At 40.3% G+C, this 24,481-nt stretch overlaps 1 protein-coding gene across 2 annotated transcripts; it reads left to right on the top strand.

Annotated features, from left to right (window-relative positions):
- Positions 1-728: 728 nt before the first annotated feature.
- Positions 729-23,609, top strand: ppm1f (protein phosphatase, Mg2+/Mn2+ dependent, 1F). 2 transcript variants are annotated; one of them, XM_073467224.1, is made up of 8 exons: positions 729-965; positions 3,724-3,957; positions 12,606-12,736; positions 14,246-14,448; positions 14,594-14,782; positions 15,956-16,099; positions 18,696-18,789; positions 22,720-23,609. In XM_073467224.1, the coding sequence occupies exons 2-8, from the start codon at positions 3,794-3,796 to the stop codon at positions 23,109-23,111; spliced, it is 1,317 nt and encodes a 438-aa protein (XP_073323325.1). In that variant the 5' UTR covers positions 729-965; positions 3,724-3,793; the 3' UTR covers positions 23,112-23,609. The 2 variants fall into 2 exon arrangements, with proteins under 2 accessions (XP_073323325.1, XP_073323327.1); XM_073467226.1 differs by lacking the exon at positions 729-965 and adding an exon at positions 1,007-1,267.
- The last annotated feature ends 872 nt before the right edge of the window (positions 23,610-24,481 follow it).

Here is a 24,481-nt window from a genome sequence, read left to right on the forward strand (position 1 = left end):
TAGCTACACAATTATCACTCCCAACAAATCTTATAAAACATTTAAAACAAATTCTTTTTTTTTTGTTTTCTTTCGCATGATTTTTCACATGCTTGTATAAATTTGTTGTGTTACCACTGTATCTTTTTAGCCTTTTTACAAATTATACAGCTTGCCGTTGTTTCATTTTCGGCCAGAAAATACAGCCACACGGCGCTGCTCTCCCTCTCTGACAATCTTCTGTTCCGTCTCTGTGCTGCTTGTGTGTGTACTGCTGGCTGAGCCTGTTTGCTTGCTTGTTTGCCTGAGTCACGTGACGGTACAACGTCAAATCACAAGAGGGGGAGGAGGAGCAAAGTGTGCCTGCTCCGTGCTGTGAGGAGCACCACTTGAAAGCAGCGGCACTTACACAGACAGCCTTATCCTTTTTTGTTTCAGTATCTGAGGAGAACAAACTTGATAGAAAGTATATAACTTTGTTGTTTATTTATTTATTTATTTATTTATTGATGTTCTTTCTTTTCTTTTCATTTTCATTTTCATTTTCATTTTATTTTTTATTTTTTTAAATCAGGAATGTATAAAGTCCCGATCCACACTCCATACCAGTAGGTGGCGGTAATGCACCAAAACGTTGTTTGTCAACCGCCATAAAACATCAAGAAGAAGAAGAAGACAGACAGACAGACAGACAGGCAGCCAGGTCGCCTCTCTGATGAAACTGCAGCAGTGCATACAGGAGTGAGACTGAAACTAAAGTATCGATCTCATTACACTGGTATTGATCAATATCAATACCAACGTTGGTATCGATATTATCGATATTTGGATCGATCCGCCCACCACTAGTAGACGGAGGAAGGAAGTGTGATGACGTGTAGGAGGGTGGTCCATTGGTGTGTTCAGCAAAGGGCTGATCTCCTAGCGTTACTGATTGGACACTGATATCAACATCAGTTGATTTGCCAACAGGTCTACTAGCACAGGTTTGTATTTGTGTTCTTTATCAATGCATCTCTTTAGTCTCGCCAAAAGCTGTGTTTCCCTCAGCTGTCGGTAGTCTGTAGTCTGAAGAGATTGTTACAATTTAGCTAGCCCCAAATAAGATGAAGATACAGCTTTTTGCTTGTCGGGAATGTTAATTTCTAAACTAATCTAGCCAGCAATGGCATTAATGTAATACTTTATGCTGCTGCCCCTATGCATGATAGAGTAACACACGGGAAGACAACTTGGAGCACGCAATGTCACCAGCCGTCGCTAAAATCATGCGACTTTTACATGTTAGGTAAATCAAAACACGAAATGATGTAAATCTTGAAAAGTTGAGTAGCTTTGTTGCGAGCATTTAGTCGCTGTATGACTACAGTGTGGATAGGTTTAGCACAGACCTCTCCTTCTGATGTGGAAATAATGTGTCAGTCTTGTCTACATGTTCGGTTTTCAGTTCAGCCACATTGTTAACAGTTAGCCAGTTTCACTGCTAGCGTAGTTCGCAAGACCGCTCCCACGTCGTCCGGTTCCAAGAAATGCCGTTTCAGCATGAACACTAAACAAACCTTTCACCAACACAGTGTAACATATAGCCGCGAATTATATTAACATAACATTTAAATTGTATTCTTCAGAATTGTAGTATTGAAAAAGAACACGCTCTCAGTCAACCCAAAATGCTATTGAGCCTCAAACCTTTAACAAAGGAAACGTGAGTTTATGTTTCTAAGGAAAATATGTGTGCAGAATTATTAGGCAACTAAATTACGAAAATATTTTTTCCCAACTCACTTGTTTAGTCTTAATTTTTAGAGTAAGTAACTCAAAATGACTGTTAAGTAACATTTTTGGCCTTTCAGAACTATTCAGCGACCAATATAGCCACAGTTACTGTGTGAGCCTTCCATCCATGGAGTCTTGTCAGTTTCTTGATCTGTTCAGGGTCAACTATAGCTGAAGCTGCAACCACAGCCTCCCAAATGCTGTTCAAAGAGGGGTATGGTCTTCCCTCACTGTAAATCTCACGTTTGAGAAGGGGCTCCAAGCTCTCAATAGGAATTAAGTCAGGTGAGGCAAGGGTCCAGGTTATTATTCGGTCATTTGGACCTTTGTTGGCTAGCCAAGCAGTGGAGTACTTGGATGCATATGATGGAGCATTGTCCTGCATAAAGATCATAGCCCTTTTGAATGCTGCAGACTTCTTCCTGTACCACTGCCTGAAGAAGTAGAAGTGAAGTAAGTAAGTTTGAGAGATGATTCTTCAATTCGAAAAGGTCCAACTAGCTCGTGCTTACTGATAGCACAGCCCATACTAGTACCCTTCCACCACCTTGCTGCCGCCTGACTTGAAATTGTGCCCTGTTTCCATAAGTTATCCTGCCATGGGCCCATCCATCTGTTCCATCAAGAGTTACCCATGCCCTCAGGCGTCTGCTTACGAGTCGTATTCAATGATAGTCGTGTTTCAGCCTTCATGTCTCTGAGCATGTGACACTTTGTACTTGTGGACACTCCATGTAGGTTGCAGTTCGGGAATATGGTGGCCCTGCAGCGTAACTGGTTCCTGGTAGCTTCACTTTAATTATTCTAGAGTCTTTTGCAGTTAATCTACACCTTTTTTGCGACCATGTTGACTATTTGCCACAAAATGTCTGACTGTCCAGTTTTTCATAGTTCGGTGTTTTGCAATTTTTAAATCTCTTTCTTCGCCCATTTTACCTCAGCAAATGAAGCTGCCTAATAATTCTGCACACCTTAAAGGAATAGTTCACTCTAGAATGAAATTCAGTCATTATCGACTCACCCTCATGCTGATGAGAAGTCCGGTGTATTTTCTTATTCCTCAAAGTGCAGCTGGAGACCCGCGGGGGTACCCTCCTGCAGCAAAAATCCATATAACGGGCGTCAATGGTGCCCGAGACGAAAAGGTCCATAAAACTACACAAAAACTTTGTAATATTCCTCCATACTGCTCGTCCGCTGCAATCCAAGTGTCCTGAAGTGGCGACATCCAGAGTTTACTCGAAACTACGTCATTTAGTACATTTTTCTAGCCTAAACAGTCACTATACTATATCTGCCTGGAGGCACGCTCCGTGTGCACGAGAGTCTCCCTCACAGCCGATTGCACTATGGAAGCCGCACCAGACAAGATCAACAGAACTCGCGATAGATACACACCAGTATTTACATCCTGCTGTGAGTTTCAAAGTTTCAAATCACTCTGGCAGGCAGATACCTCTTGTGTTTGTGTGTTGCTCGGTTGCTCACAGCTGGATGTAAATACCGGTGTGTATCTATCGCGAGTTCTCGTTGATCTTGTCTGGCGAGGCTGAGGAATAAAAAACTACACCGGACTTCTCATCAGCATGAGGGTGAGTCGATAATGACTGAATTTTTGTTCTAGAGTGAACTATTCCTTTAATACCGGGTGTGAATAAGTTCAGGCTACGCCTTCCCTAAATTTAACGTTACACATTAATTTTGACTCAGTCTCTAGAATTTAACATAATAAATCAAAGTTTGGTATTAAATCCCGCAAGTTTGAGATAGTAAATCAAGATAGGTTGTGTTGCAAAGTGTGCTGAAACAAAATTATGATAGAAATGTAAAAATATTGATTTGATTTGTGAGTAAATACACTCACAGGTGTTAACCAGGTGAATTCAAATGTCCCTCTGTGTTGTGTACACTGCATTCACTTTCCATCACAGTGTCACTGCAAGTCTATCTTTTTGTCTACCCTTTAAGTCTCCATTTGTGACCTGTGAGCCCTGTCCCCCTGTTCACCTGAGAGCTTACTGCAGCCAGAGTCAGTAGGATGGAGAAGGAGGCCAGGTGCTTCCTGGGGAGGTTTGTAGAGGAGTTCCCAGCTGCTCTAGAGGAAGACAGTCCTCTGCCGGTCAGCTCCCTGAGCCAAAACGTGTCACTGGAGGAGCTGCATGGAGAGAGTTTGGAGCTAGGCCTGAGGTTTCTGGCTGCCAGGTACGAATGGGGGGTGGGGTGGGGGTTGGGGGGTCAACAAACAAAATTAATTTCATGTGTTTGACAGGCCTAAAGGATAGATGAAAGCCTCAGCAGTGCAAGATTAAAATATTGTCTGTAGAAAATACAGACAGAGCTTTTCAGTCTGAAAAGTGAAGCCAGTATGAAAGTGCCTCAAAACTGCATTCTTTCAAATGACCAGCAGGGTGGCAACTCCACTGGTTTCATAAGGAAGTCTGATCACATTTAAGCTTATGAGAAAATGAACCTACTTCTCACTTCATTTATTACCTTAGTTAACAGTTTCCTATTGATTTTATGGTCTCAATCACTAGTTTAAAGTCCTCTTCAATACAACATGATGATTCTTTTGTAAATTATCGATCCATTTAGAGTTAAACAGACCAACAAGCATGGTATGTTTTAGGGCATGGCTACCTTGTGATTGACAAGTCCATGGTGTGTCCTCAGGATCTCAGTCAGATCCAATCAGGATATCCTCCCCTGCTCCAACCTCTCATCCAAATAGTGGTAAGTTGTACCTAAAAAACAGAAACAAAGAAGCGATGACTGTAATGCCAACTTGTCATAGTGGGTTTACACTTGGATTAAATACCAACAGAGTGAGACTGAAGGCCCATCACTGTTATATCTAATATCAATTATTTTCAATTTCAAAAATGTACATACTTTAGTATTATATTAAATCACAACATAAATCTTAACATAAAGCTTTTCTCTTTATGGCTATCGCTCTCTATTTGTGTACTGTTGTGCTTTATAAATCAGGCATCAGTATTCTTTAAAAAATTTTATAACATGCGTGAGAACATGTTTGGGATTCACTAAAAAGAGGAAGTGGGTGTCCCTTATTCTCATGGTGGTCATGAATTCCTCAATTGTAAATTGAGTTTTAAAATCCATCAGTTCTGCAGCTTTTGAGAGAACTGACAACAGTTTTCTAACATCATATCATTATTTTCCAACTCACCACTGTTCTCTAGGAGTGACGCTGCTCCCTCTGTGGACCAAATGACGAATATTATATGAGCATTCTAGCTCTTTCTGAAAACGTCCTGTCATGTCCGAATAAAGTAACCACAAACATTTACATAACAGACAGCTCTGCCTGAATGACAAAAAGCCATCACTTTAACCGACAGATAAAGCCAGAATTCCATGTCTGAAAAGGGCTTTTTTAATTTGTTTCCATCCCCTCACAGCCTGTTACAGATCAATAGGGGTGTCATAATTTCAATTCTTAAATTCCTTTTAATTTCGAAAGTAGCATTCAATTTTAATTATCAAAAGCATGATCAGCAATTCTCCATTTTTTTCTCTCCACCCACACCTTCTTGTGTCACAAGGCGTGTCCAATGAAAAACAAAATCAACACTGTTGTTATAAGCACCCTTCTGTCATCTAGAGAGTTTTTGTTTTGTTTTAAACAGTTTGTTCCCAATTGACTGCTGAAATGTTATTTCATTTTTAAAGGTCAGTACAGGAACAAAAAAAGTTTAAAGTGAAAACTGAATACAATCGTGGCCTTGAGATTGAAAGTTAAATCCAATTGTGTCCATGTGTCATAAACTTACCTAACTAAATAGAGAAATCGCTGCACAATTATAACGTTTCTTTTATTGTTTCCACATCATAGTAGTCTCAGCTTTATATTATTTTTAATATATCATACACTAGGGCTGCTCGATTATGGAAAAAATCATAATCACGATTATTTTGGTCAATATTGAAATCACGATTATTTAAACGATTATTTTTGAGTTTGGAAACATGATGCATTTATTCAGTATTTCTCTCCAAAAAAAACACTTTGTAACTTGGAACGAAAATCTCAGATGCGGCAAGGGGTGAAATTTCGCTGCGCCTCTTGAGGTATCAGAGGTAGTATCAGAGGTAGTATCAGAGGTAGTGTCAGAGGTAGTGTCAGAGGTAGTGTCAGAGGTAGTGTCAGAGGTAGTGTCAGCGGTTGTATCAGAGGTTGTATCAGAGGTAGTATCAGAGATAGTGTCAGAGGCGTAGTATTGGCGAACCGAACCAGTGTGAACGGCGGTGCGGAGCGAGGGTGTGTCGATCTGATGGTGTTCACTGTCTGATAACTAAACAGGTCCTTCACTCAACAAAATATAGAGAAATGTCCCACAAAGCAGCGTTACAGAACCAAACAACAGTAACGTAGTAGCCGGTCATGTCTTTGGCAACTTATAAGAGGAAAAAAATACAGCAGTTATACGTGGAGAAGTGTCTGTCCGACTGACTCTTCGTCACATTTCTGCCCGAAAAACAGCATCTGTCCCCGGCAAAAAACTTAAACTCACCAAGTGTTTGTCGCGGTGAAAAAAATCACCGTGACGGTCAGCCCTCCTGACCAAGACTTCAGTGAACTTTCCTCCAGAAAACATCATCCCTCCCTGCAAGTGACAGAGTCAGACAGCGTCCTGTTGACTGATGGCAATTATGTAATTATGTAATTTAGAGAAAAACGTAACTTGAGTGAGTGCCAGTCAGCAGGGCAGCATTGAATGCTTTGGGGGAGGGACTTAATTGCGCGTCTCTTTCAGAAAATCTCTAGGCAGACTGTACAACAAAAAATGCCAAATAAATCGTTTCAACTCGATTATATTAGTTTGGAGATTGTTTGATCCAAAAATTGAAATCACGATCAAAATTCGATTAATTGCACAGCCCTATCATACACTAGACTGTAGCTTACAGTTGCAATCACAATTATTCAATCCCCATTGCATTTTAGGTTTATTGGCAAAATTTAAAATTTTTCAGGTGTTTGCAATAAACAAATTACACAAGAGCAGTTTAAATAGGTAAATAAAACTAATATTACAAGGATTTTATCCAAATTCAACACTAAATCCTACTTTCAATGATTACTGCAGTCTCAAAAATATTCAACCACCTCTATAGAATTCCTCATAAGTGCACACATTTGCAAATCAGGTGTGGTCTCAAGCACACCTGATGCAAGCAATCAAGGGCTTCATTAGTTGCATCAGGTGTGCTTGAGATAGAACACCTCAAATACCTGGACTGTTGACGGTGACGTTTCATTGCATGTTAGAAATATGGCTAAGTCAAGAGAATTGTCCAAAACGTTCAGAGAAGAGATCATTGCCTTGCACAAACAAGGAAAAGGATACAAAAAGATAGCAAAGGCACTGAATGTTCCTAGAGATACAGTTGGAAGCATAGTTCGCAAGTTTAAAGTTAAAGGAACAGTGGCTACACTACCTGGAAGTGGCAGAAAGAGGAAGCTATCAACGGCTGCCACCAGAGTCCTGAGGAGGCAAGTGGTCAAAAACCCAACTGACTGCAAAAGACCTGCAGCAAGACTTGGTGGCAGCAGGCACTGAGGTTTCAGTTTCCACAGTAAGGCGCATACTAAACGCTGAAGGGCTCCATGCCTGAACTCCAAGACGTACACCACTACTGACCCAAAAGCACAAGAAAAGTCTGCTCCAATTTGCTCAAAACTATATAAATAAGCCAAAGAGGTTTTGGGATTCTGTTCTGTTGAGCGATGAAACAAAACTGGAACTTTTCGGGCCTATGAATCAGCGGTATGTCTGGAGGAGGAAGAATGTAGCATATGCTGAAAAGAACACCCTGCCTACAGTGAAGCATGGCGGTGGCTCAGTGATGCTCTTGGGCTGCTTCGCTTCCTCTGGCACTGGAAACCTGCAGTGTGTGGAGGGCAAGTTGGATTCAATCAAGTATCAGGAAATCCTGGGAGAAAATGTCATGCCTGACTTGAACCCCATTGAAAATCTCTGGTGGGATTTGAAAAAGGCGGTTGCAGCACGCAAACCCAAGAATATTAGTGAACTGAAGGCCTTTGCCCATGAGGAATGGGCTAAGATTCCTCAGGAACACTGCCAGAAGCTGATTTCTGGCTCTGCATCACGTTTGCAGCAGGTCATAATGGCAAAAGGGTGCTCTACTAAGTACTAAAGATGCTTGTCATGAAGAGGTTGAATAATTTTGAGACTGCAGTAGTCATTAAAAGTGGCATTTTGTATTGAATTTGGAGAAACCACTTGTAATATTAGTTGTGTTGAGCAATTTAAATTGTTCTTGTTTGATTTATTTATTGCAAACAGCTGCTAGTTTGTACATTTTGCCAATAAACCTAATTTGTAGTGGGGGTTGAATAATTTTGATTGCAACTGTAACTGTAGCTCATACAGGAGTGCTTGGTGCTATTTGCAGCATTTGCCCAGTCTGTGCATGTCTGGCAGCATTCCTCACATTCCTGCCCTGCTCTTACCCTGCTCATTCAGTATGCATGATTGTCATTGCGTTTTAACATCACACTGCAAGGATCGACACTAGAATAGTTGCTGACATACTGTATAAATTTGAAGGCAGAGAAATACCAAACAAGAGAGCAGCAAGAGAATTGACCTGTGACAAAACAACAGACCCCTCCCTTCATATTTTGATTAGATTTGCATAAAAATGATGCAAAACAGAGGCTCCTTCATTATCAGAACTCTCATAGATTGTATGAATGTAGAATGTGTACAGTGTTTGTGTTGGACATCTAGGCTCTGATACTGTCACTCTTCACAAGAATACACCAAAGCTCAGCACAGTACAAAGTGTGGATTGACGATAGGCCTAATTCAGACTAAAACAACAGCCCTCCCATTCATTCTGAATGAGAGTAGTGCATTTAGACAGTAATGATGAGGACAGCAGGGGTTGCCGAAAGGGTTAATGGCCCTGTGGTGAAAAGTAGAAACAGAATCAATGCAACCTGGTTAACAGAATTGTTGTTCAAGTTGTTGACACTAATTTATTAAATTACACTCTCGCTGGAGCTGGAGAGCTAGTGTGCATGACTAGCGTGTTAAAGCAGCAGTCACAGTACAAAAGATGGACTGTGGAAAATGGTCCAAAGTGTGGCTTCACCTTGTAAAAGAAAAACAGGACAAGTCACGTTGCACATCCAATCTGACGAAACATTTAAGGCAGTATGGCATTGATGCGAACGTTTGATGTCTAGCGGTCTCCGATCCCGAGTGTGTCAGCCTCAGCCAGCACCGGCACATTGCAAGCACCTGCAATATTGTAATTGAAATTTGGAATCGATAAGAACCGGAATCTATAAGCAAAACAGAAATTGGAATCGATAAAATTCAAACGATACCCAACCTTAGTGCTGAAGCAAATAGTAGCTTTAGTCCACTGACAGAAAAATAATCATACTCATGCTGTAATAAATATTATTTATTAAGTACAGTCAAAACGATCCTATGAGTTGGCAGTCACAGGCAAGGAGTACCTCGCCCGGTATGGGGGCACTGGGGCCCTCCCCTGGAGCCAGACCCGGGGGTGGAGCTCGCCGGCGGGCGTCTGGTGGCCGGGCCTTGGCCCATGGGGCCCGGCCGAGAGTTGTGTCCGTATACTCGGCACAAAGTCAAATACGTTTCCAGTGGGTGTTGGACTCGCAGCCGTGGTGAGGAGAGTATCTGGTATGGGAACCTCAGAATTGCGTCTTTGCTTTTTGCGGATGAAGTGGTTCAGTTGGCTTCTTCAGCCCGTGACCTCCAGCAGGCATTGGGGCGGTTTGCAGAAGAGTGTGAAGCGGTCGGGATGAGGGTCAGCACCTCTAAGTCTGAGGCCATGGTGCTCTGCCGGAAAACGGTGGATTGCCCCCTCCGGTTGGGGAGTGAGCTCCTGACCAAAGCGAAGGAGTTTAAGTATCTTGGGGTCTTGATCACGAGTGATGGGAGAATGGAGCATGAGGCGGACAGACGGCTTGGTGCGGCATCTGCAGTATTACGGATGTTGTACCGGGCCGTCGTGGTGAAGAGGGAGCTGAGCTGCAAGGCGAAGCTCTCGATTTACCGGTCCATCTATGTTCCAACCCTCACCTATGGCCACGAGCTGTGGGTAGTGACCGAAAGAACAAGATCGCGGATACAAGCGGCTGAAATGAGTTTCCTCCGTAGGGTGGCTGGGCTCAGCCTTAGGGATAGGGTGAGGAGCTCAGACATCCGGAGGGAGTTCGGAGTAGAGCCGCTGCTCCTTCACGTCGAGAGGAGCCAGTTGAGGTGGTTCGGGCATCTGATCAGGATGCCTCCTTGGGCGCCTCCCTATGGAGGTTTCTGGGCACGTCCAACTGGGAGGAGACCCTGGGGCAGACCCAGAACCCGCCGGAGAGATTATATATCTCATCTAGCCTGCTGCCACCGTGACCCGACCCCGGACAAAGCGGATGAAGATGAAGACAATACTAAACATTTGCCTGTTATTCTGTTTTATCATTATAATGTCATCATAGGTCATAGGTTTGTGTTGTCTAGCTGTTAGTCAAATAAAGTGAATTACGTTGGACTCTTGAGATATGCATTTCACTGTTCTCAAATGATTCCTTGAAAGAATCATGGGTGAATCATTTGCCACTCACAGCGAGTGGAAATAAAGTGCTCAACTATGCACATAATAAGCCGAACAAGATGTGTATTTAATATCTCTCTTTACTGAGGCAGCCTTAACATAAATATGACAGCATTCAATTTCGACTAGTGCTGTATTGAAAGTGTTTTGGAGATGTTACATTAAGTGTTTCAGCCATTTATTCAGATATGAGACTTGTATGTAAAATTACTATCAGATTATGTAACAAGATGCATGTATGAAAGAGTCTTACGAACATGTTTTACACATTCTCATGACATCATGGTTCCAGGGCAAATGCCAATCATTATAAACCAGGAAGGATCAACTTTTTCTAAGTCATGCAGTCTGGTCACTCCACTGGAAAGTCCTGATAAAGATAAGCTGTGTTTTCATCAATGTATTTGCAAAACTGCTAATGCACCTAATAGATAGATAGATGGAATAGACTGAAGCGCCTTTTCCCGAATAACTTCTGAAGTAGCAAACATTTAACTTGCATTAGCAGGCTTTTCAGCATCTGAGGGCGTTAGTCTTCCTTAAATGTAATGACGAGCCTTAGAACAGCTATTAGTGAACCTTCGAGCTCAGCTAAAGTTAGAGATGAAACATTCAACAAATGAGAATCATTGCTCTGAGTGCTATCTCATCCACTCATGTTTTTTTTTTTTTTTTTGGTTAGTCTGCCCTGTCAGGAAACTCAATATCCTGTTTGTAGAAATACCATTGTTCTCCCCACTTCCTGTTTCATAAGCCCAATTGTCCCTGCAATAGAAGTGTAATTCTGTAAAGGAAAAGGAGTGACGGTTGACAGAGGGTTCATGTCATGGATTTCCTTGAAAAAAATCATGTTGAAATGTGTCCCCTAAATTAGACCCTAATGGAACTTGGCAACATTCATTCCTTCAAATAGTTGTTGTTGAAAAGTAACAGTAATCAAATTAATAACAGGAAGTAATTTTATTACCAGAACTAAGAATCTGTCATTTTCAAAAATTCATATCTCCACTAGTTTTCTCCTTCTTGTAACCAAATTTGTTTTTGTGTAGCCTTAATGTATTTCACATTTGGAAGTTATTTGGTCCTGCATAAAAAATTGAGAGCCATAGATCTTGTTAAATATATCTTCAGATGCTGAAAAGCCCACTTTTTGGGTTCATTTGACTGTAGATTTTCCCAAGAAGGATTATTTTAATTTCCTTGAAACTTTAATATGTAAACTGTTGATTGTATGTACTGAATTAAAAAACATCAAACATGTTATATTACTCCATCATTTATAATTTTCTTAAATTAGAAAGTTGAAATTGTGAAATGTGTATTGAGCTAAGGAAGTAAGATTAATATTTTGTCCAGACACACAGAAGAGGATGACATCACCTATATGCAACAAACCAAGCAATTTCAAGTTGTAACAAATTTCCATAACCCAATGAAAAACAGGCTCAATAGGTATTGACAGAAAGAAAACCTTGATGTCAACACAGCACAAATGTTGACAGATGAAATGAAATCACTTAATGTAATATTACAGCCAGTGAAAAGTGTGAAAAATGAGCTAATTAAAAAAGATTTTACACAATGAAGGAGTAATACAACATCTTTGAATTTTTTATATATGTAATAAATATCAACACTACAAGTTTAAAGGACATTAAAATAATATAGTCAGAATAACCCAAAAGATGTTTTTTTCAGCTCAAAAGCTATATTTAACAAGATCTGTGGCACTCATTTTTTTATGCAGGACCAAATAATGTAGATGTGGTAGAATTACATTAATACTACACAGAACCGCTCTGGTCACCGTTATCAGAGGCTTTGAATACACATACAAAGAATCCTAAAAATGCTGAAATGCAAACTTCAAAAATTCATAACTTAAAAACTATTCAGAGTACAGCTATAAGATTTGGCAAGATCCTATGAATTTAATGGAAGTTTCAACATAAAGTTTTTTCAAGAAATTCCATGATATGAACTGGTACTCCCTAGGTGAGTTGGCATGTGAGCTGATATAACTGGAGCATTGATCATGCTCCAGTTATATTTTGGCAATTTCTGTTTGCTAGTGTTGGGCTTGTTAGCTGAGGTGGATCACCTCTGGCTGTATGGTCACGTATCACTTGTCTGGTGAGAGTAATCATGTATTATGTTCAGGTCTTAACAAACAACACATTATGTATTCCTGCTTGTCTTTGTTGCTTCAGGGGGGCTCCTGCGGGCCTCAGTTCCCTCCTGTGCCAGGCAGCGCTGTCTGAGCTACTGCAGAATGACCTTTCACCTTTCTACTGCCCTGAGGAAGCTGAGGCCAACCAGGAAGAGGAGCAGCAAGTAGTCTGTAAGTATTTAACTTGATGCTTAAATTGGAGGCTGTAGGTTGTGGTGCTGTTAAATTTAATTGTGTTATACTGAGGTGTGTCTATAATATTTACTCTACCCTCATTGATCCAAATGGGAGGTCTGTTGCCAGGATGAAGCATCAGGAATACATCTCCACTGCCACTTAGGGGTAACGAGCTATGAACACAACATTGGTGGAATTCAGACCTGATATTAACATTGATCCTGAGTGATCTGATCATAAGTGGACAGATAGACCCATCAGTTCACACAAGTGACCACTTGTGATCAGATCTCAATACCCTGCTCTGTATGTAAATAAATGCGTACATCACTGGGACAAGTGGAATACATGTTTTTTACACAAATAAGAAATGCCAATTATGTATAACATTTGCTGACTTAACAAGAAGGCCCAAATAGTTAAGAATTTATTGTAGACAGAGGTAAAGGTGCCGTGACACAGCAGAAAAGGAGGGGAGACTAATTTATCCAGCAGATTTTGCATTAGCTGCATGGTGCACCAACAACCACCAGGTGGCACATGTAGCAGTCCAGACTACAGTGAACACATCGGGGCCCTGAGCTTCCCTCTCCTCCTTCTGGAACCAGACATGCTGTTTTATTTTCTCATTGAAAAGTGTGTGTTGAAGCGGAATTAATTAGCGTTTTACTGTCTCTCAGAATCAAAGTCCTGTTTGGATATTAGTTTGTTACTCAGGACTATCTAAAGTTAGGGTTAGTTTTTTGGACATTATGTGTAATAATTTGGGAAAGTTTGGAGAAACTCCTGTATACTTACTATGAATATATGGAGATATATAGACATTATATAGAATATTATATTGCATCTCCCTATGTCTTTTGCATATTGATATTCTGGAAGGCAACATTTGAATTACTTGTTTGTACAGTTGATCTTGGGACCTGTAATTGCTTTGAAATGGCCAAGTGACTTTCCTGACTTGTTCAAATCAATAATGTCCTCTTTCAGATCAATGCTGAGCTCCTTAGAGTTTCCCATTATAGTGTTTGTGACTGATTCTAACAGGTGTATCAAACAAGCCCTATTAAAATGGGCCCAGAAAAGTAATCCGCTGTTATCAATCATAATCACTCAGAGGACGTTAAAAGGCTACAAAGAAAAATTTGATTCACGCAACTTTCAATAATCACCGTAACTGATCGTACAAGTTGCTGTATGTATATTTTTGATCCAGCAGATTTGGTCACATTTTCAGAGGACCTATAATAAATTAATTATTGAACCAAACTTCATGAATGTTTTTTGTGACAAAGTAGTTTGTGTTCTACTTATTCCATCACAAAAAAATGAGAGTTGTGTATATAAACTTTTCACCACGACTGTACCTTCTGGAAACCAGGTTGATGAGAGTGGAGTCTGTTTCGTTCTGTATACTCTTTCATGTATTGTACCGTAAGAGGAAAAAGTAGTAAGAACCAGAAAGCTGTGATTGATTTCCTGTTTATTTTGTCTTATCATCAGTACTTCAGTCAGCCAAAGTTCAACGTCTCTTCCTCAACAAGCTGATAGATGTGGCACTTGCCTGGCATCAAAACTTCCCCAAGCTCCCACCCGCCCCCTCTCGGTTCCTCCGCTGCTCTGTTCATGCCATCAAGAACACGAGGAGAAAGATGGAGGACAAATACTTGGCCCTGGCTGAGTTCAACCATCTCTTTGGAATCCAGGTCCAAGACTTTCACTGTACCACCAAACACTGCCTGACACTGGTTTTCCTGTCTTGTTGTTCATAATTCCAAAAGGTTGAAGAAAAACAGAATGAAAATATATCACTAACTTCATGTCTGTCTTTGTCTCTATACCATGGTCCAGGACGGATTGGAGCGTGCCTACTATGCTGTGTTCGATGGCCATGGAGGGGTGGACTCCGCCACCTATGCAGCCACTCACCTCCATGTTGCTCTGAGTAAACAGGAGACACTGCAGAATGATGCCGCCACAGCCTTTAAAACTGCCTTCAAACACACAGATGACATGTTCAAGGCCAAAGCCAAAAGAGAGGTACTGAGCATCCTGAACACACAGGTTTCTTCTGACGTATGCATCGTTACACACTAGGGATATATAGTATATCTGGCTGATTTTAATTATGACTAGGACCAATAATATGTAGCCAACTTACTTTCTTTTAACTTCACAATCCCAGCATCTACACGCTTCAATATAGTAGATGATGATATGCACTTTGAGAGTTTTTTTGCGATCCACCAATAAAGAGAAAAAGAGCTGCGTGATGCTTGCTTATAACATCAAGGTTCTGCAGCTGGGTAAAGCCAGGCAGTGTAGACAGGAGAGCCAAACATGTTGCCGGGGTGGATGTTTTTTTTTTTTACAGTTTCAGAGGTTTCACTACATGATTGTAAATTGCAGAAAATGTGCCACACGGGTTCCCAGAGGAGGGAAAAAGTCAACAAATGTTAGTGGAGTTATGGAACATATTATATTAACCATCTTTGCTCACTATATCTTAGCCTTTCCTATCCTCTTTTTTAATACAAAAATGTGAAATTATCAGTTATTGCAACAGTATCGCCATTAGAAGCAGGTAATTAATTGTTAACGGTATCGGCTGAAAAAAAAATCCATATCGTGCATCCATATTACAAACATTTGTATTTGTATGTGCCACTGGTATAATCACAGATGTTCACGGTGTTGAATTATAATCCAGGATTGTGTCAACCAATTACAAAAAAATTCTATAAATCAATTTATTAAAATTGTAACGATGTGTCATAATCTCAAAGTACAAAAAATAATTAGTATTGAATTTAACTTTAGATAATCTAAATGGTGAATTATTTTTTTGATCTTAATTTTTGTAATACTAATTATATAATAATTAATTAATTAATTTAAAAGGCTTTTAGATTTAACTTTTTGTTTTTACATTTATTGTCCGCTTCATATCCCATCTAACAATTTTATTTGTGTCCTGCTTCAACATTTACACTTTCCATTTTGTGTCTGCTCTTATTGAAAGACATGTAAGCAGTGTGGCTCCTTAAGTTAAGAAATTCACTGAAGTACAACCCACAGAGCTGACTGTACAGCTGCTATGTGTTGCCATACAGAGGTCCTACCACTGTTTTGTCGGCTTCTGGTGTTTTCTGGTTGTCCTATGTACACTGCTGCAGACAAACCTTGATTAAAGATGTGTTTATTTGTTGTCAGCGTCTGCGGAGTGGCACTACAGGTGTGGCAGTGCTGATCCAGGATCAGGAGCTGACTGTGTCCTGGCTGGGAGACTCTCAAGCAATACTGGTCAGAAAGGGACAAGTTGTAACACTTATGGACCCCCATAAACCAGACAGAGAGGTAGGAAGATCTCATAAACATACACGGACTTATGCGCACACACACACACAGCTCTATGCTGCCTGGAATTTCAGTGTGTTTTGTATTCAAAATAGGGAAGGTCAAGATACAAAACAAAGGTCACCTCCCAGGAATATAGGAGAATGTTTTTTTCCAAAATATTGGATAAATGAACCTGATACTGATCAGTGTTTCCCCTAGCATGGAGTAGCAGCAGTGGTGTCACATGCGCAAAGATTTTTTGTACATTTGCAAAGTGCGATGTTGGGAGGTTTCTACTAGGCTTGGGTGATTGGACGAATATATTGCCAATCATCCATCGGCTGAGTCCATCACAGTTGGTTTAATTTTTTGTGATTTTTTTGGGCGATTTTTGTCATTTTATTTTGCTTAATTAATAGTCTGCCTCCACAGAATTCAACACGGTACATATAGTCCGTAATTACTATGTAGAGCACAATTCAAAGTGTGCGCGTATTGGAACTGGCAGCTTCACATATGATTTCCGATGAGTCTTTCACAAAATGGCGGAGCTGAAAGTAACGTTAATTCATAAACCATATTTGAGAACTACATCAAAAAAAGATGTGCAGTTGTGCACCCCGATCGTTATAATAGGACAGGTATGTTATCCTGATGTCCCACCTGTTTGCTCATTTAGAGGCTGTGAGCGAATGCGTCCTTCTGCAGCCTCGCCTCCTGCGCCCGCAAAGCACGCTAAACTTTTTTGCTGCATTCATGTGATGTTGGAAGATCCGAGTTGCCGAGTTGTTTTTTCTGACATGACGTGGCGTTCATGTGAATTATCCCATTCTGAAAGTCATTTTTAGATTTTTTCCAACATCACATGAATACAACATCCCCCCTCTCTTTTTTTTTCTCCGCCACACACACAGCTGCCGAATATATCGGCAGCCGCTGGTTGATGGGCTGACCGTCGGCTGGTTGGAAATTTTTAACATATCGCCCACGTAGTGCCCCCCCTGCCCCCCAGTGATTTATGCCTATGTGATTGGACAAACAAGCTAGCCTATTATTTTATGTGTAACCCCTATCACCCAACCTTTATTAGTGATAAAATAGCAAAAAAAATTGACAATCCTTTATTTATCCTGTCTAATCATTATCTGTGAGAGAATCTGTCAACTGTCTTTGATTGACAGCTGTCACGCATCACGGTGCTCCTTGCACACAGTAGGCCGGCCCAAAGGATGAAGAAAATGATTGGTTCATGTGGAATACCTACTGTCTTTACATCAACGTGGATTAAACAAATGTTTTTTATTTCACAAAATGATGTTAACTTACGTTTTCCCAAAACATGACTGCATTCGCTGTAATGTTACTGTGCGACACTCACAAGAAGTTACAGGACAGTTTTTTTCCTGCTATTAAGCAATCAATAGAGAAGAAGACCCAATAAAACGAGCCAAAGAAGAAGACAGCATGACTTATGCCGACTTCAAATGAGACACCAGACCCACCTGCTTCTTTCATATCAGCTGTGTGGGAAAGTATTGGAGAGAGAGTTGTGGATCGGACGAGGGCGGTGTGTTTTGGCGTTGTTGGACAGTTGTATGTGAGTTTAAACAGGTTGAACATGCAAATGCACATTAGATCATCCAGAGATGTGTCAATCACCGGAGCGAGTTAAGACGTTTTTTTTTTTATCTTTAACTACTTCTGCATCTTTCAGGCTACGTTAGGGAAATTCTCCTCGTTGAAGTTTGAAAGGTTACTAATTCTTAGGCAAAAATAATTGCCCCTCATATGAATTCCTGACCTGTTCTAGCCCTGAAAACTCCCACCCTGGTTCTCCCATTCTCTCACATACTGATATGTTCTAAATCATACACTGATTTCTGAATGTAAAACAATTTAATTGCCACAGTGACAGAAACCATTGAATAATCAAAATGTAGGAGTAGGAGAAATGAAAAAATCTCCAAATTCTTCAAACCCATGCTACTTTGTAATGCTTCTGCTTCTTCATAGTTTGAGCTTCAGGTTTCATTTAAACTTTAAACAGTGTCCAATACTTTGAACTATTACACTTGCATTCAGCTTTTTAAAGTCTTTTATAGTTTTTGAAATATCACAGTTTTAGTTTTATGGGTTTTTAGCTCCTCTTTAGATTTTATAATGGGTGTGATTTGAATATTTTTTCGCATGGAGCTGTGTCGCCAAACCCTATCACCGTTGGAGCTCACGCTGAAGTCATGATGTTAATGTTGCTGATGTCAACAATGGAGGAGATAATCACTAATCATGGCCGTTTGCGGACACCCAGAGCTGTACAATAACACATCTATTCGCACCAAGACAGGACAAATAAGGAGCTGCCTCTTCGCGTTTGGTCTGAACACGGCATAAAGGAATTACCCTTTTCATTTTAAAGACTTCATGTTGTTTCCTTCAGCACTTCCCGGTGGTCAAACTTTACCCCGTTAAACAGTTGATAAATTTGAGCATCTGTACATGACCAATGACGGCTACATGGCACATGTGGAGTTAGAATTCACCTAACAGTGAAGATTGTTAAAAAAATTGCTGCATATAAAAAATGGTAAGGTCTCTTTTGTCCTCCACTGTATAGGATGAGAAACAGAGAATTGAGGACCTTGGTGGCTGTATCACCTTCATGGGATGCTGGCGTGTTAATGGAACCTATGCTGTATCCAGAGCTATAGGTAAGTTGATTACAAGCAACAAGAACAGCGCAAAATGCATTTGTGTGGCATTCCTGTTGTTTTTGTGGGCTGAATACACTAAATTCTCATGAAGTGGCCTTCATTTACCACAATGTCGGAGACAACCAGAGGCCAAATGTATAAACCATGCATTCACACGAACAATGTACATATACCATTTTCCACGCAGGTTTCCAAATGTATAAAAGTCTATGGGCGTTGTTACCATGTGTGCTGATACATATCTTTCACACTGCCACTTTCCAAACAGATTTCCGAATGTATAAAAATCCACAGAGTGTGAGACTGTTTGTACTGGTACACATGCATACCATCCCATCTCGTCCTACAGTAGCTCGCACACTCTCATTGTGTGCAGAGATGCGTCTCTTGGCCTCTTGCTTAAAATCAGACCACTTTTAACTCCTCCAAAGTCTGTGGCTCTGTCACTGAAAAATAGTGACTATATTGTGGAGTGCTTGGATTGTTGTTCGAATTGCTGTGGAGAGTCCGGCCTTGTTGCTATCAAAGTGTCCTTTTAATTCTCTTCAGGGTGCATATAATTCACTTCCAGTGATGACAATTTGTGTGGATTCTGAAACCCATAAAAAATACTAGAATATAATGTAAGATGTGAAATGGTGTACATAAAGTTATGTTGCAGTGATGTTGCAGATCATACTGTAACTCCACAACGGTTATTACTGGTCAATCTCCTCAAAACCTCTTTTAAATAGCATTATCTTACAGCACATTTCTAATTTTCATAAAGCATCTTCAGACCGTAATATTAACAACAACCTTGAACTGTGGAATCCACTTTATGTACCTAATTACTCTTCTGACATCTCCAAATAAGGCTCCTCACTTCAAACAGTAATGAACTGACACAAACTTACAGCCTCTTAGGCTAATTAGTAAGCATACTTTAACATGGTAAATGAAAGCCTAAAGGGAGGCAACTTACAGTTTCGTCTCCCCACACTCTCCTCACTCATCACACAAATTGTGCACTCCTCCCTGTCAAATGGTATTGTTCCCTCCCTACTCAAAACTGCTTCAGTCACACCCATATTAAAGAAACCTGGCCTAGACTCGAATGAATTCAATAACTATCGCCCTATCTCAAACCTCCTATTCATCTCAAAAGTTATTGAACATACAGTAGCCTGCCAACTTCAAGACCATCTATCAAACAATAACCTCTTTGAGCCTTTCCAGTCTAGTTTCCATCCCAATCACAGCACAGAAACAGCTCTCACTCAAATTACAAATGACCTTCTTTTAGCAGCAACTTCTTTAAGAGAAGTAGTAGAAGCAGTTGTAAGAGAAGTAGTAGAAGCAGTTGTAAGAGTAGTAGAAGTAGTTGTAAGAGAAGTAGTAGAAGCAGTTGTAAGAGTAGTAGAAGTAGTTGTAAGAGAAGTAGTAGACGCAGTTGTAAGAGTAGTATAAGTAGTAGGAGAAGTAGAAGTAGTTACATCCTCTTCAAATTAGATTATGTATTCTTCTTCCGTATCCGGTTATTACAGCTAGAGCAAGTTTCTTTAATTGGGACTAGAGAATAGCAAGACCCCCTTTAACTGAACTGATCATCAATATTTTATTAGTACAATGATAAACATTATTGTCTATTTTTCTTCCTGTTGTTATTATTACTATTGTTATTATTGTTATTTATTATTTTTAATTTTTTTTTTTTTACTTATTCTTATTTTCTTATTGCTGAGATTGTTGGGGGGGATGTTATATGTTGTGTTTGTTTTCAACTTAAAAATCAATAAAAAGAGCACTGAAAAAAGAAAAAAAGAAGTAGAAGTAGTTCTAAGAGAAGTAGTAGAAGTAACTGTAAGAGAAGTGGTAGAAGTAGTAAAAGTAGTAGTAGTAGCAGAAATAGCTGTAAGAGAAGTAGAAGTGGTTCTAAGAGAAGTAGTAGAAGTAGTTGAAAGTTGCAATACACACCCATTATAAAATCTGAAGACGAGCTAAAAAAACAAAGTAAAACTGTGTTTATTTCTAAACTGTAAAAAAAAATGTTAAAAGCTGAAATACATGCTGAATAGTTCTTGTAACTGCTGAAATTTTGAACAGTGTCTGTAGCTCAAAGTATAGAGGAGCAGCAGGGTGGGTTTGAAGATGATTTGAAGATTTCTCCATTTGCTTCCATTGTAAAATTATTTTTGAAAAAGCTGAATATTTGAAAACGTATAAAGGTTAGCAAAAGGAAAACAGTTGAACATTTCAATAGTTGAATGGTCTCTGTAGCTGAACATATACTGAAGCAGTAGCAGAAAGAAAGTTGAAACATTCCCCATAACGCTAAATGGGGAAAATTCTGCAGAAAAAGCTGAATATTTCATAAAGTATAATAGATAGAAATACCAAAAGCATATCATAGCCCTAATGTCCTTGAGCTGAATGGTTTGATATTTGAACAGTTTCTGTACGACAAAGTATGAAGGAGGACCTTTAGAAAATTTACAGATGGCGGAATAATAATAAACGGGAAGAACAATAGTGTGAATGCTGCATCAGCAGCACTGATCACATCAGTTTTATTTATATAGCCCAAAATCACAATCACATTGCCTCAGTGGGCTTTAGAAAACTGTACAGTGAATGACATCCTCTGTCCTTAAACCCTTGATTCAAGTGAAGAAAAACTTGCCATATTGAGAAAAAGGGAGCCTGAATGAAAAGGGAGGAGGAGGAGGAGGAAGCAGCTATAGAGAGTGAGAGAGCGACACAGCTTGCAGCTTGTGCGAACAGAAAACAAAAACAAAAGTTAGAGAAATGCGATGTTAATCAGAATAAACACATTTGTATGCAGAACAATGTGAATTCTAATACTATAGGTAAATCATTGAGACTGAGACCAACCAACTGAAGAAGCTAGCAATCGAAGGCAAGGACTAATTAAAGGCTAAATCAAAGAATTAAGTTTTGAGTTTGGTCAGCTGGGAGGTTATTCCAGAGGAAGGGGGCACGATAGGAAAAAGCCCTGCAGCCAGCTGACTTCTTTTTAACCCTGGGAACTGTCAGGATCCCTGAATTCTGAGAGCGTAATGCTGATAGCGTCATTCCAGAAGAACAATAAATTCCAGAATAGTGTGAATGCAGACTCAGCATTCTCACTAACTAGAAAACTATTTCCTCTGAAAATACAGTGTGAATGCTGTCAACTGAAGTGATTCTGAAAGAATCACAGAATATGCGAAATGTGAATGGACTGCCTGAAATTAAATAAAATCCATTGCACCACACTGCTGAAAAATCCTGAAGTCGAATTTCATTAGCTTAAGAAGGTAAGAAATGAATATTTATTGCTAGAAAAGCTGGAAGGTAACTGTAATACTGTCAAAACTGGAAGTTCAAATGAGGTACCTGAAAATGCTCAAGATTGTAATGAAGAAAAGAAGAGCAAGTTGTAAAAGCTTGATATTCTAAAGGGCATAAAAGGTACAAAAATGTGTACTATGGCATCTATATATCTGTGAAAATCTAATCTTTCATTTCAACCAGATGAGGTTCATGGGAGTAAGATTAGTAAGATTGCCTGTGATGACTATTGATCTTTATTTTAACCAAATAATTCACCTGTGAATAAACAAAATAGGCGTGGGCTGAGTCAGCATAACGGGGTGAACACACTGCCTGCGTGAGTAGTGCGGCTCACGTGCGTGAGCTGCAGCAGTGCATCATCTAGAGATCTGTAGTCTTGCCTATTTTTACTGCAGCTCGCACACAGACTCGGCAAAAATAGTCCTGTATATACCTGTAGACAGTCATATCAACATCATACCAGGGTTTCACCACAGTTTTATTGTCTGTGTCTATAGAATATGATACATCTAATATACAGTGTTCTACAGGTTAGGAGTTACTGCTGTGTTTAGCTGCATTTGCTGACCACATATTGCCTCACTCCTCCAGGTGACTTTGACCAGAAGCCCTATGTGTCCGGAGAAGCTGACTGCTCGATAACCCAGCTGTTTGGGGACGAGGACTACATACTTCTGGCGTGCGATGGCTTCTTTGATGCAGTCAAACCTTCAGAAGTCCCACATTTAGTCCTGGATGCACTCCAACAGTCTGGTGACACAGAGGGTAGGGGAGACGCTCCGCAAGAACAGTCTGAGCAGTCTGTTGGACTGAGAGTCGCTCAACAGTTGGTAGGTCACGCTAAGGCAGCCGGTTCTAGTGATAACATCACAGTTATTCTGGTGTTCCTGCGTCCACCAGAGCAGCTTCTGGCTCAAGACTCCACCACAGGAACTGCACAAGCAACTCGGGACTCCACTTCCCAAGATGCACTGCAGCAGTGAAAGAGGAGGTCTGCCCCTCCGACACCTATGTGCCAAGCTACTGCCTGACTCAGCATTTCTTTCTCAGTCTGTTTTTGTCCCCCAGGTGCTGTCAGACATCATTTGATGCAAACAAAACACATAAACACAGCAGTGTGTAGCCACAGTTTGTCACTGCTTTAGAGGAGTGTTGATTCGACTGTGTTTAGACCAGATCATTTAAAATGGTCTGCTAGATGACGCAGGGCCAAATTAAAGGTGTTATTTATAATATTCAGCCCCTAAATGTGGCATTCCATCCCCCACTACCATTACATACATCCCACAATACTGCTGTTGTTCCAACTGTCTGCTCCCTCAAGTGGTTGCTAATTTGTTACACTAGCTAACGTTGCTAGCGCTAGCTTTTTAATATCTTCAACATGTATCTGGATGAAAATGTACCCATAATTTTTCTCATGCTAGTTTGTCCAGATGAAAGTGTTAATCCACCTGTTAAAGTGAAACTCTGTCCAAAATGCAACCTAGGCTTTTTTTGTGAATGTGTTTGAGTCAAGCCTTCATGTAAAAGCATAGTTACGACGAAAAAGCCACTTTTAAGATTCACCGTAGTTTCATTTCCGGGTCAAACTCATTTTCAATGGTGTGCAGGGGCAACTTTACGGTAGCATCAAAATCGCTATTTTTAAAACACTTTGAAGACTCGACACAACATGAAACTTTGCTCGCAGCATCACCAGAGTCTCTACACATGAACACGAGCATTGAGAACATCGTTTGTGTACACAGAGTTTGCTAAAAAGAAGGTTTTTGAACAACTCACGTTAGCTTTAGCTTGTTCTGCTCATCACCGTACTGCTAGTCGAGATGCGTCGATTCCCGATCCCCGGAGTAACATGGAGCTTTCTCCTCCATGTTACGCCGCACTCGGGGATCGACACATCTCGACTGGCAGGTCGGCTACTGCTACTGCTAACGTGAGTTGTTCAAAAACCTTCTTTTAAGTAAACTCTGTGTACACAAACGATGTTCTCAATGCTCGTGTTCATGTGTAGAGACCCTGGTGATGCTACGAGCAAAGTTTCATGTTGTGTCGAGTCTTTAAAGTGTTTTAAAAATAGCGATTTTGATGCTACCCTAAAGTTGCCCCTGCACACCATTGAAAATGAGTTTGACCCGGAAACAAAACTATGGTGAATCTTAAAAGTGGCTTTTCCGTCGTAACTATGCTTTTACATGAAGGCTTGACTCAAACACATTCACAAAAAAAGCCTAGGTTGCATTTTGGCCAGAGTTTCACTTTAAAAGGAACCAGAATATAAGAAATTACTTCTACTAATTTTCTAGGGGAGAACCCCCAGAACCTCATTAGATTGCCCCACCCACATTTG

The sequence above is a fragment of the Pagrus major genome, chromosome 5 (genome assembly GCF_040436345.1).
Source record: "Pagrus major chromosome 5, Pma_NU_1.0".
In the NCBI taxonomy this organism is placed as follows: Eukaryota; Metazoa; Chordata; class Actinopteri; order Spariformes; family Sparidae; genus Pagrus; species Pagrus major.